The sequence below is a fragment of the Heptranchias perlo genome, chromosome 6 (assembly GCF_035084215.1).
Source record: "Heptranchias perlo isolate sHepPer1 chromosome 6, sHepPer1.hap1, whole genome shotgun sequence".
In the NCBI taxonomy this organism is placed as follows: domain Eukaryota; kingdom Metazoa; phylum Chordata; class Chondrichthyes; order Hexanchiformes; family Hexanchidae; genus Heptranchias; species Heptranchias perlo.
This window is the reverse complement of record NC_090330.1, coordinates 108,699,586-108,713,881: the sequence shown is the minus strand read 5'-3', so window position 1 is coordinate 108,713,881 and position 14,296 is coordinate 108,699,586. Positions and strand designations below refer to the sequence as shown.

The window sequence follows — 14,296 nt, the reverse complement described above, 5'->3', positions numbered from 1 at the left end:
TTAGGGCCGAGGTAGCTGAAGGCACGGCCGCCAATGGTGGGGCGAAGGAAATCGGGGATGTGCAAGAGGCCAGAACTGGAGGAGCGCAGAGATCTCAGAGAGTTATCGGGCTGGGAGAAGTTACAGAGATAGGGAGGGGCGAGGCCATGGAAGGATTTGAAAACAAGGATGAGAGTTTTAAAATCGAGGCAATGCCGGACCGGGAGACAATGTAGGTCAGCGAGCACAGGGGTGATGGGTGAACGGGACTTGGTGCGAGTTAGGATACAGGCAGCAGAGTTTTGGACAAGCTCAAGTTTACGGCGGGTGGAAAACGGGAGGCCAGCCAGGAGAGCATTGGAATGGTCGAGTCTAGAAAGAGCAATAAGAAAAGGTGTGGGGAGCGTGCTGTAGCATGGGATAAGACCAGGTGACATGTGGAGAAAAATACATGCGCACACTTGATGGAACAAACAGCCTGTTCTTGTGCAGTAAGATTATATGGCTTAGGGGCTGTTGTAATGTGGGAAGCGCGGCAGCCAATTTGCACACAGCAAGGTCTCACAAACAGCAATGAGATAATGACCAGATAATCTGATTTAGTGATGTTGGTTGAGGGATAAATATTGGCCAGGACATCAGGGAGAACTCCCCTGCTCTTCTTCGAGTAGTGTCATGGGATATTTATGTCCATCTGAGAGGGCAGACAGGACTTCGGTTTAAAGTCTCATCCGATAGATGGCACCTCTGGCAATGCAGCACTCCCCCTGTACAACAGCCTACCGCATCCATGAGTAATATAGCTCACTATGCTTCCACCAATAGTTACAGTTTTGGAGTTTTAATACCATCTTCTGTTGTTCCTGCAAGTTGATCGTTATCCCCTGCAATCCAAAAGTTATACTTTATACTCTGCCATCATGGATGCACGTACCCAGGAATGTAATAATTACCCCGTTTGCTGTCATCTGCTTACTGGAGTTAAGTTTTATTCTACACTACCCAATTCTAATTGAAATGACGACTATTAGCCGCACGCACACATGCACCAGAAACATAAATTTACTTACAAATAGTGATAGGAAGCACTAGAAGCAACAAACACATTGTGAATATCCATAATTATCCATGGAAAAAATGGCTACTGATCTGGTTGTGTTAATTTAATCTGTTAATTTGACAATCAAAAACTAACACATTGCACAGTGAATTCTACCTGTTTCCACTCCGGCTTGAAGTTTAAAAACTCTGAGATCTTCACAATCTGCTCTGGCTAACAGCTTTCAAAATAACTCCTCTGTTGTCTCAAAGCTCCTACTTTAACCCGAAGTATCAAATGCAGCACTTCCAAAAACTGTTCCTTAGATGTTGGGTTTTTCCCTCCCAAAAAAAAAAATCAAAGAATACTTCATGCATAAATCCAATTAAAAGTAAGAGATACTGCACAAAGTATATATCTTAATTGATACAATGTCGACAAGAGATATGAACAATTCACATGTCTATGCTGAACGTACAAGTCACAACAATGGAATACATCAGATCATTTTGATCAAACGAATCATCTACTAATTAAAACCACTGTGATCTTAGATCAAAGGCATAACTTGAATGTCAAAGTCACAGTGACAAACAATTCAGACTGTCACAGATACATTCTGTGTATTCTAATACAAAATCCTAAACATAACAAAAACCACTAACGGCCCCAGTAATCTCAAATCAAGAGTCACAATCAGTCCCCCACAGGACTAGGGTTGCCAACTCTGGTTGGACGTATTCATGGAGGTTTCATCGCTGACCTCCACTTCTCCAACCTTTTTCTCCAATCTCTGCTGTTTTTATAACTGTTAAACAAAAGTGTTCCAAGAAAATGTAACAAAAACAATTGTTTTTAATGTCCCTGGGTTTGCTCGCAGCAGTGTCCAGGAGATTAATCTTTAATTCCTGGACACTCCAGGGCAATCCTGGAGGGTTGGCAACTCTACACAGGACAAAAAAAGCATCATTCCAACTGATTATTCTAGCTCTCTGGAATTCCCTCCCGAAACCCCTCTGCCTCTCCACCTCCCTCCTTCTTTAAGATCCTCCTCAAAACTCACCTCTTTGACCAAGCTTTTAGACACCCCTCTTAACCACTGTTCCTTTAGCTTAGCATCACAGTTTTCCCCATCCATTTGGGATTCGTTTCTCCTTGTGTTCAAATCCCTCCATGTCCTAGCCCCCTCCCAATCTCTGTAACCTCCTCCAGCCCTGCAACCCTCTGAGATCTCTGTGCTCCTCTAATTCTGGCCTCTTGCGCATCCCCGATTTTAATCGCTCCACCATTGGCGGCCGTGCCTTCAACTGCCCAAGGCCCTAAGCTCTGGGATTCCCTCCCTAAACCTCTCCACCTCTCTTTCCTCCTTTAAGACACTCCTTAAAACCTACCTCTTCGACGAGCTTTTGGTCACCTATCATAATATCTTCTTATGTGGTTCGATGTCAAATTTTGTTTGATAACGCTCCTAAGAAGCGCCTTGGGACATTTTGCTACGTTAAAGTGCGACATAAATGGTTTTCGTGTTTTTGAAATTGTTGCAATCTAGCTGAACAATCAGATTGGCACTATGATTTTTCAAAAGGCATTAGCCTCCGCATGTATGCTAAGATCTTTAGACCCCACCATGAACTATGTACCATTGCCTCTGGTTTCCATTCCCCTCCCTAGTCACTGTCTCAAGCTGAACCAAACTGTTCGTAACCTCGGCGTCTTTTGGATCCCGAGCTGCGCTTCTCACTCCGTATCACAAGTTAACAAGGCCATAAAAAATGCAAACAAAGCACTGGGGTTAGTTTCTAGAGGAATAGAATTGAAAAGCAGAGAAGTTATGATAAACTTGTATAGAGCCTTGGTTAGACAACACATGGAGTATTGTGCACAGTTCTGATTTCCATGTTAGATAAGCAATATAGAGGGACTACAGAAGGTGTAAAAAAGATTTACAAGGATGCTACCAGAACTGAGAGGTTATAACTGTCAGGAAAGATTGAGTAGGCTGGGGCTCTTTTCTCTAGAAAAGAGAAGGCTGAGGGGTGACCTCATAGAGGTCTTTAAAATTATGAAGGGGTCTGATAGGGTAGACGTAGAGAAGATGTTTCCACTTGTGGGGGAGACCAAAACTAGGGGCCATAAATATAAGATAGTCACTAATAAATCCAATGAAGGATTCAGGAGAAACTTCTTTACCCAGAGAGTGGTTAGAATGTGGAACTTGCTACCATAAGGAGTAGTTGAGGCGAATAGCATAGATGCATTTAAGGGGAAGCTGGATAAACAAACATGAGAGAGAAAGGAATAGAAGGTTATGCTGATAGGGTGAGATGAAGTTGGGAGGAAGGAGGATCATGTGGAGCATAAACACCGGCATAGACCAGCTGGGCCGAATGGCTTGTTTCTGTGCTGTAAATTCTATGTAATTCTACATATCCTCCCATCACAAGGGCCCCAACTTCCACCTCTGTAATATTAACCGTCTCAGCCCCTACCTCAAGCAATCAGCTGCTGAAAACCTCATCCCGTGTCTTTGACACCTCCACGTTTGACTATTCCAATGCTTTCCTGCCCTCCTTCTTCCACCCTCCATAAATATCAGCTTATCCAAAACTCTGCAGCCCACATCCTATCCTGCAGCAAATTCCGATCACCCATCACCCTTGTTATGGCGAACCTACATTGGCTCCCCAACGCCTTCAATTTAAAATTCTCATCCTTGTGTTTCAATCACTTCCCGGTCTCGTCCCTCCCCATCACACTTTCTATCTGTGAACAAGCGGTATCTACTTTTTGATAAATATTATCAAGCATGATAGTACTCACTCCAAGCTCAACTTCCTCGAAGCTCAGTCCACCTCTTCCACATCAGATGGTCAAATAATGTGCTTTTTCTTTAGGCCCAGTGCTTTTGATGTGTTTTGCAAATTTCTCCCCACTTTGCCTAAAAGCAAACTTCTTTCCTAGAACAAGAATCTAGCTTCATACAAACTCTCTCAAAAAAAACAATGTATAATCATTAAATAGTAAGAGAAGAAACCATTCCTTTTTCCTGACGTTGCTTGAAATGGCAGTGAAACTGAAGAAGAGTTAAAATATCAAAAGGTATATTTTCCTGAGGTATTCAAAGACAATAACTTTAAATCCAACCACATATCCGTTCCACCTCCGTAACATCGCCAGTCTCCACCCCTGCCTTAGCTCACCTGCTGCTGAAACCCTCATCCATGCCTTTGTTACCTCTAGATTCAACTATTTCAATGCTCTCCTGGCCGGCTTCCCATCTTCCACCCTCCATAAATTTGAGCTCATCCAAAACTCTCTGCCCGGATCCTAACTCGCACCAAGTCCCGTTCACCCATCACCCCTGTGCTCGCTGATCTACATTAGATCCTGGTCCAGCAACATCTCGATTTTAAAGTTCCCATCCTTATTTTCAAATTCATGGCCTCGCCCCTCCCCCCATCTCTGTAACTTCCTCCAGCCCGACAACCCTCCGAGATCTGCGCGCTCCTCCAATTCTTGCTTCTTTTGCGCATCCCCGATTTTAATTGCCCCACCATTGGCGGTCGTGCCTTCAGCTGCCTGGGCCCTGAGCTCTGGAATTCCCTCCCTAAACCTCTCCTCCTGCAAGACGCTCCTGAAAACCTACCTCTTTGATGAAGCTTTTGGCCACCTGTCCTAATATCTCCTTATGTGGCTCGTTGTCAAATTTTGTTTGATAATCGCTCCTGTGAAATGCTTTGAGAAGTTTTACTACATTAAAGGTGCTATATAAATGCAAGTTGGTGTGGCCATACAATTGTAATAGTACACCCAACATCCTAGAGGGTTTGGGGCCACTGTGGCAAAGGTACTTCACAACCTAAAAGGACTTTAGGCTAACAATTCTCTGAGCCTGATAGTATACATCCGAAGGCAATTGGAGAGGAAATTTACAAAGCACTGGCTACAGCCGTGAAAGAATCATTGGGTACTGGTGACATTCCAGAAGAACGGAAGCAATCGCAATACCTATTTTTGAAAAGGGTGACAAATCTCAGGTAACTATAATCCCATTAACCCCACATCAACAAGTATAATAATGGAAATTGTTCTAAAGGATAAGCTGGAGGTGCTATGGTATAGCAGAGAAGATAACACCCAACAAATGTCATTGGCTTCTTAAAGGATCAAGTAAATAGCAGAACTCTCAATAGTTTACTTGGGCTTTCAGAGAACTTTTAACAATGCTCCACACAAAAGACTAATTCGATTAAAAGCCAAAGGACTGCAGGGTAGAATATAGAAGCTGATTAAAAAGATAGAAAACAGTGTGCTTGTGTTCAATTCTGATCATCAAGGAGCCAAAAATACATACAGGCGTTGGAGGGGGTATGAAGAGGAGTTCCAAGACTGATTCCAAGTGTAAACAATAACAAGCATTTATATAGCGCCTTTAATCTAGTAAAACATCCCAAGGCACGTTACAGGAGCGTCATCAAACAAAATGTGACACCGAGCCACATAAGGAGATATTAGGACAGGTGACCAAAAGCTTGGTCAAAGAGATAGGTCTTAAAGGAGGAGAGGCGTAGAAATTTAGGGAGGGATTTCCAGAGCTTAGGGCCTAGGCAGTTGAAGGCACGGCCGCCAATGGTGGAGCGATTAAAATCGGGGATGCGCAAGAGGCCAGAATTGGAGGAGCGCAGAGATCTGAGAGCGTTGCAGGGCTGGAGGAGGTTACAGAGATAGGGAGGGGCAAGTCCATGGAAGGATTTGAAAACAAGGATGAGCATTTTAAAATCGAGGTGTTGCCGGACCGGGAGCCAATGTAGGTCAGCGAGCACAGGGGTGATGGGTGAACGGGATTTGGTGCGAGTTAGGATACGGGCGACAGAGTTTTTGATGAGCTCAAGCTTACGGAGGGTGGAAGGCCGGCCAGGAGAGCATTGGAACAGTCAAGCCTCGAGGTAACAAAGAAGGTAAGTTGTGAAACTCAAGCGCTATAGATCAGAAAGGTGCTTAAAGGAGCACTTCATTGGGATATTAAATATTAAACGGGTATAGAAAAGGTAAACCCAGGTTACTTTCAAAGCATGGCAGGGGGGAAAGAGAGGATAAAAATTTAAATTGGTGGAAAGTAAATTTAAAACAGATACTGTGAATAACTTCTTTATTAAAAGGTAGATAAACGCTTGAAATAATTTACTACAGTAAAAAGAAAAACATTAGTGATGTTCAAAATGCAATTGGATGGCATAATTGGAAAGTCAGAATACTAGAAGGATGAGGTCCAATAGCCTTTCTCAGTCTTGACTTCTCTTAAAAATCTCAATTAATTCCTACTCATGCAAATACAGCAATAGTCGAAAACTACTTATTTTCCTTACACAAGTAAAGAGGTGAGCAATATAAACCCTGCTGCCACATGCTCCAACTCTCAAAACTTGGGAACAGGAGGAGGCTACTCAACCCCTTGAGCCTGTTCCGCCACTCAATTAGATCATGGCTGATCTGTACCTCAATCCTATTTACCCTCCTTTGCTCCAAATCCATTGATACCCTTACCTAATAAATATTTATCGATCTCCGTCTCAAAAGCTCCAATTATCCGAGTTTCCACAGCCTTTTGGGGGAAGAGAATTCAAAATTTCTAATAACCTGTGCATGAAAAAGTACTTCCTGATTTCACTCCTGAATGACCTGGGTGTAATTTTATTATAGAAACATAGAAAATAGGAGCATGAGTAGGCCATTCAGCCCTTCGAGCCTGCTCCACCATTCAATATGATCATGTCTGATCTTCTATCTCAATACCATATTCCCGTTCTCTACCCATGCCCTTTGATGCTTTTTGTGTCTCGAAATCTATCTAGCTCCTTCTTAAATATATTCAGTGACTTGGCCTCCACAGCCTTCTGTGGTAGAGAATTCCACAGGTTCACCACGCTCTGAGTGAAGAAATTTCTCCTCATCTCAGTCCTAAATGTCCTACCCCGTATCCTGAGACTGTGACCCCTCGTTCTACACCCCCCAGCCAGGGGAAACATCCTCCCTGCATCCAGTCTGTCTAGCCCTGTCAGAATTTTATGTTTCAATGAGATCCCCTCTCATTCTTCTAAACTCAAGTGAATACAGGCCGAGTCAACACAATCTCTCCTCATACGACAGTCCTGCCATCCCAGGAATCAGTCTGGTGAACCTTCACTGCACTCCCTCTATGGCAAGTATATCCTTTCTTAGGTAAGGAGACCAAAAATGCACACAATACTCCAGGTGTGGTCTCATCAAGGCTCTGTATAACTGCAGTAAGACATCCATGCTCCTATACTCAAATCCTCTTGCAATGAAGGCCAACATTTAATTTGCCTTCCTAACTACTTGCTGCACCTGCATGTTTACTTTCAGTGACTGTTGTACAAGGACACCCAGGTCCCTTTGTACATCAACATTTTCCAATCTATCACCATTTAAATAATACTCTGCCTTTCTGTTTTTCCTTCCGAAGTGGATAACTTCACATTTATCCACATTATACTGCATCTGCCATGTATTTGCCCACTCACTCAACTTGTCTAAATCGCCTTGAAGCCTCTTTGCATCCTCCTCACAACTCACAACCCAGCCTAGTTTTGTGTCGTCAGCAAACTTGGAAATATTACATTTGGTTCCCTCATCCAAATCATTGTTATATATTGTGAATAGCTGGGGCCCAAGCACTGATCCCTGCAGTACCCCACTAGTCACTGCCTGCCACCCCGAAAAAGACCCATTTATTCCGAATCTCTGTTTCCTGTCAGTTAACCAATTTTCAATCCATGCCAGTATATTACCTCCAATCCCATGTGCTTTAATTTTGCACACTAACCTCTTACGTGGGGCTTTATCAAAGAATCATAGAATGGTTACAGCACAGAAGGAGGCCGTTCAGCCCGTCGAGCCTATGCCGGCTCTCTGTAAGAGCAATCCAGTTAGTCCCATTCCCTCACTCTTGCCCCATAGCCCTCCAAATTTCTTCCTTTCAAGTATTTATCCAATTCCTTTTTGAAAGCCATGATTGTATCTGCTTCCACCACCCTTTCAGGCAGCGCATTCCAGATCATAACCACTCACTGCGTAAAAAAGTTTTCCTCATGTTGCCTTTGGTTCTTTAGCAAATCACCTTAAATCTGCGTCCTCGATCCTTCCGTCAATGGAAACAGTTTCTCTTTATTTACTTTATCTGAACCATTCATGATTTTGAACACTTTCATCAAATCTCATCTCAACCTTCTCTGCTCTAAAGAGAACCAGCCCAGCTTTTCCAGCCTATCCTTGTAACTGAAGTCCCTCATCTCTGGAACCATTCTAGTAAATCTTTTCTGTACCCTCTCTAAGGCCTTCACATCCTTCCTAAAGTGCGGTGCCCAGAATTGGACACAATTCTCGAGTTATGGTCGAACCAGTGTTCTATAAAGGTTCAACATAACTTCCTTGCTTTTGTACTCTATGCCTCTATTTATAAAGCCCAGGATCCCGTATGCTTTTTTAACCGCTTTCTCAATCTGTCCTGCCATCTTCAAAGATTTGTGCACATATACCCTGGATCTCTCTATTCCTGAACCCACTTTAGAACTGTACCATTTAGTTTATATTGCCTCTCCTAGTTATGCCCTCTTGTTCTGGATTCCCCCACCAGAGGAAATAGTTTCTCTTTATCTACGCTATTGAATCATTTTAAACACATCGATTAGATCACCCATCTATACTCAAGGGAATACAAGCCAAGTTTATGCACTCTGTCCTCACAATTTAACCCTTTTAGCCCCGGTATCATTCTGATGAATCTGCACTGCACACCCTCCAAGGCCAATATATCCTTCCTGAGGTGCGGTGCCCAGAACTGAACACAGTACTCCAGATCTGGCCAGAGCTTTATACAGCTGAAGCACAACTTCCTCCCCATTGTATTCCAGCTCCTTTGAGAAAACAGCTAACATTCCATTAGCCTTTTTGTACCTGTCCACTAGCTCCTAGGGATTTATGTACATGGACACCCAAATCTCTTTGCTCCTCCATAGTTCCTAGTTTCTTACCATTTAGAAAATACTCCAATTTTTCTTTCTCGGCTCCGAAGTGGACTTCCCCACATTGAGCTCCATTTGCCAGAGTTTTACTTGCAAAACCTGAAAGCAGTTGAGTCAAGTAGCTATGTTTTTTCTCAAATATATCCCCCCACAGAGCCCCCATCCCACAATCCCTACTCATCTGGTCATCAGCAGGTTCAAGGGGTCATTGACTAGTTTGCTTGGTCAGTCACTGGTTTTCCCCTCTTCTTGTCAATTTTCTCCCCTCCCAAAGGCATTAACTACTCAAGAGTCCCTCAGTCCATGGGCATCCACCAGTGCCATTATTCAAGTGTGAGCCTCAACAAATGCCAACCGGCTATTTGACCATGACAGGCATCGCAGTCATCCCCAATTGTATCCTGACCCTACATCTGCACCGGATAGTCATCCAATGACAGACGTTCACTTCCACATGTTGAATAGTAATTAAGAGCCAGAACCCTTCCTAACACGTGGATACTGACATTAACTGGATCATGCCTACTGCCAGCCTGAGCCCAGATCAGTTAAAGTGGCACAGAGAACAAAGCTGGCACTTTCCTTGTCTGTCCGGCTCAATTAAGCACATGAGTCGCTGGAGAACCTTCAATGTCATTTGCCTAAACTACAAGCAAACTATACTGGCAATCGTGGACTGAGCCTGTCTGAAAAGATGGCAGGTGTTCCGGTAAGTTCAGAGCCACACATCTTGAGGACAACAGCAGATAAAGCATTAGGACCTGAAGCCTTATCAGAGTGCAGAGAAGGGAGGCTGTGATAAACAAAGCAGAATGAGGTTCCATGGAGGTATTCTGCCAAGATCATCAAAATTCCGCACCCATGAGGACGGCCTCAACCGGGATCTTGGGTTCATGTCACGCTACACGTTACCCCACCAGCGGACAAATGTTATCTGTTTTTAATATAACGGGTCAGTTGCTGTCTTTTCTATGTTTCTACCTCTCTATCTCTGTTTTTTTTTGTTTGTTGTTTTTTTTTGGTGATTTGTATATTCTGAGACCTTGCAGGTAACACCTGTCTGTCTGCACACTGATTGCCTTGGCAACGGGCAGTTGAAAAAACTGTCTGTAATCACCAAGCATTGTTCTGTGAATTATAAATGCGATTTCATTTCGAGGATTTCATTTCGTTCACCTGAGGAAGGAGGAAGCCTCCAAAAGCTTGTGAATTTAAAATAAAATTGCTGGACTATAACTTGGTGTTGTAAAATTGTTTACAATTGTCAACCCCAGTCCATCACCGCCATCTCCACATCAAAATTAAAGGTTCAGAAGAAATGTTCTGAAGTGTTACCTCGCTGATACAATGAACCACTATCCCCAATTGTATGCCTTTATGGGCTACTTCCGTTATTTTGAAAATAAAGGCAGAAATAAAACCATGTTTTTAAACAACTGCATATTACAGCATGGTGAACAAATCCCACACGTAGCAAAAATAAAGGTGAATTTCAGGATAAGCAATTTTGCACCTATGCTATAATGGCACTGTTCAATAATTGGTTCAATAATTATACATCACTAAATAGTAACATCAATGCCACAGTGCTTTTCATATAGGAAAAGTAAGTATGCATGTTACACTTAATTATCCTGCATTTGTTGGCTATCGGAAAATGCAAATGTTACTTAATGGCCATAAAAATAAAGATTATCTTGATACCGAGTGTCAACTTTCATTCTCCACTCCCAAAACAAATTTTAAATCTGGCATATAATAAATTGAGCCCTTCAATTTTAAATTGCAAGAAATACTTTTTACAACGATGGGAATAGACACATATCAACTTGTGTTCGTTCAATGTATGGGGCAACCGACAATCTTTACAGTTTTATAGTTATATTGTCTATAAGTATGAAGATGGAATCAAAAAGAATAATAAAGTATCACAAAAAGTATAGGTCAACAAACGTAATCAAGATCTGCTAACATCAGCCAAAGTGTGAGCAATGACCTTCATGAACACCAACAATAATCCAAGAAGTCACAAGCCCATTTTAACATATGGAGCTGTTTATTTTTTTTTAACAAAGATCTTGCATTTATATAGTACCTTTCATGACCTCAAGACAACCCAAAGTGCTTTACAGCCAATGAGGTACTTTGGAAATGTAGCCACTGTTGTAATGCAAGAAACGCGGCAGCCAACAGCAAGGTCCCACAAAGAGCAAGGTCCCACAAAGAGCAAGGTGATAATGACCAGATAATCTGTTTTTTTTAAGTGATGTTGGTTGAGGGATAAATATCAGCCGGGGCACCAGGGAGAACTCCCCTGCTGTGATCTTTAACTTTCACCTTAGAGGGCAGACAGGGCCTCAGTTTAATGTCTCATCCAAAAGACCGGCCCTCCGACAGGGCAGCGCTCCCTCGGCACCGGCCCCCCGACAGGGCAGCGCTCCCTCGGCACCGGCCCCCCGACAGGGCAGCGCTCCCTCGGCACCGGCCCCCCGACAGGGCAGCGCTCCCTCGGCACCGGCCCCCCGACAGGGCAGCGCTCCCTCGGCACCGGCCCCCCGACAGGGCAGCGCTCCCTCGGCACCAGCCCTGGGAGTGTCGGCCTGGATTATGGGCTCAAATTTCTGGAACAGGACCTTCTGACTCATAGGAACATAAGAGATAGGAGCAGGCCCCTTGAGCCTGCTCCGCCATTCAATAAGATCATGGCTGATCTTTTGACCTCAATTCCACTTTCCCACCTGATCCCCATATCCCTTGGTTCCCCTAGAGTCCAAAAATCTATCCATCTCAGCCTTGAATATACTCAACGACTGAGTATCCACAGCCCTCAGGGGTAGAGAATGCCAAAGATTCACAACCCTCTTCAAAAGGGAACTGGATAAGTACTTGAAAGGAAAAAAAAATTGCAGGGCTACGAGGATAGAGTGGGACTAGCTGGATTGCTCTTGCACAGAGCCGGCGCGGACTCGATGGGCTGAATGGCCTCCTTCCGTGCTGTAACCTACGATTCTATGAAGAAATTCCTCCTCACCTCAGTCTTAAATGTCCGACCCTTTATCAAGAGACTATGCCTGCTAGCTTTAGATTGTCCAGCTGGGGGAAACAACCTCTCAGCAAGTACCCTGTCAAGCCCCCTCAGAATCTTTTACGTTTCAATAAGATCACCTCTCACTCCAAAGATTCACAACCCTCTGAGTAAAGGAATTCCTCCTCATCTCAGAATTAAATGGCCGACCCCTTATCCTGCGACTATGCCCCCCTAGTTCTAGACCCTCCAGCCAGGGGAAACAATCTCTCAGCATCTACCCTGTCAAGCCCCCTCAGAATCTTATATGTTTCAATGAGATCACCTCTCATTCTTCTAAACTCCAGAGAGTATAGGCCCATTCTAATCAACCTCTCCTCACAGGAGAGCCCTCTCATCCCAGGAATTAATCTGGTGAACCTTCGTTGCACCGCCTCTAAGGCGATACCTCATACGTTGCAGGAAAGGATGCCCCAGAGCATGGTACATTGGTGAGACCATGCAGACGCTGCGACAACGGATGAACGGACACCGCGCAACAATCGCCAGACAGGAGGGTTCCCTCCCAGTCGGGGAACAATTCAGTAGTCATGGACATTCAGCCACCGACCTTCGGGTAAGCGTACTCCAAGGCGGTCTTCGAGACACACGACAACGCAAAATCGTCGAGCAGAAATTGATAGCCAAGTTCCGCACCCATGAGGACGGCCTCAACCGGGATCTTGGGTTCATGTCACGCTTCACGTAACCCCACCAGCGAACAAAAGCTATCTGTTTTTAATATAACGGGTCATTTGCTGGCTTGTTTCTGCCTCTCTCTCTCTGTTTTTTTTTCCTGTTTGTTTTTTTTTGTTGAATGTATACTCGGGGGTTCTGTAGGTAACACTCTCTGCCTGAACACGGTGATTGCCTTGGCAACGGGCAGTTGCAAAGGCTGTCTGTAATCACCATGTATTGTTCTGTGATTTATAAATGCGTAGGCTTCGAGGAGTTCCTGACATTTACCTGAGGAAGGAGGAAGCCTCCGAAAGCTTGTAGATTTCAAATAAAATCGTTGGACTATAACTTGGTGTTGTAAAATTGTTTACAATTGTCAACCCCAGTCCATCACCGGCATCTCCACATCTAAGGCGAGTATATCCTTCCTTAGATAAGGAGACCAAAACTGTACGCAGTACTCCAGGTGAGGTCTCACCAAAGCCCCTGTACAATTGCAGCAAGACTTCCTTGCTCTTGTACTCCAACCCCCCTTGCAATAAAGGCCAACATGCCATTTACTTTCCTAACTGCCTGCTGTACCTGCAGGTTAACTTTCTGTGTTTCTTGGACACCCAAATCCCTCTGAAACACCAACACACTCTCACCATTTGAAAAATATTCCCAAGAGACCAGAGTCCTGCCCACTGAACCAAGGCTAGGTGACGAGTCATGAGAGAAGTTAAATTAATAAAGGGGAAACAATGTGTTTTTTTTTTATTTTAGGTCACTCTTAAGCGAGGGACCGCCTGGCCGGTCTGTCAGTGAGCAGAAGGTCATGACCCGGAGCCGGGCCCGAGCCCGTTAAAGCAGCCGCCGCTCCGCTCCGCTCCCGGTAACCGGCTACACCCACCGAAACCGCGCGACTGTGTGTAAAGGTTTCCCCTCCGCTGCCTCATTTGATTTTAAATCCTTAATTATTTCGCCGCCGCCGCCGCTCACCTTCAGCGTCAGGACGGCGCTCCTCACGCCGGCGTTCACTCTGTGCGCCGCCATTGCTGCCTGCCTGACCTCTCACCCCAGGGGAGGAGGGGGGGGGGCGTAGGAGGGCAGCCAATCGGCGCTCAAGGAACTCAAGTCAAGTGACGCAATGGCAACTAGCCCAATTCAATCGCAAAGTCAAGAGTTAGAAATTAAAAAGACACTTTTCAGGCTGGTCTGTGAGCATTGCAATTCACAATGTGAACACACTCATTACCAATGACACTGATTTGTTTTATATATATATATATATATATGCAGTGTAAACTGCTCTAATAAATTTCACTCTTGTGATTAAATGGGTTTCAATCTGCCCCAAACTTTTCCTACATTACAACACTGACTACACTGCAAAATTATTGGCTGTGAAGTGTTTTGGGAGGTCCTGCCCCAAACTTTTCCTTCATTACAACACTGACTACACTGCAAAATTATTGGCTGTAAAGTGTTTTGAGAGGTCCTGCCCCAAACTTA

The 14,296-nt window shown here is 44.3% G+C and overlaps 1 protein-coding gene across 1 annotated transcript in view; it reads right to left on the bottom strand.

Annotated features, from left to right (window-relative positions):
• The window catches only part of pcca (propionyl-CoA carboxylase subunit alpha), a 313,585-nt gene extending 299,730 nt beyond the window's left edge, over nucleotides 1-13,855 (bottom strand). Inside the window, exon 1 of the mRNA XM_067986601.1 lies at nucleotides 13,784-13,855. Within this exon, the coding sequence (XP_067842702.1) occupies nucleotides 13,784-13,837 (54 nt within the window). The 5' untranslated portion in view covers nucleotides 13,838-13,855. The remainder of the gene's footprint in view (nucleotides 1-13,783) is intronic.
• Nucleotides 13,856-14,296: the final 441 nt, after the last annotated feature.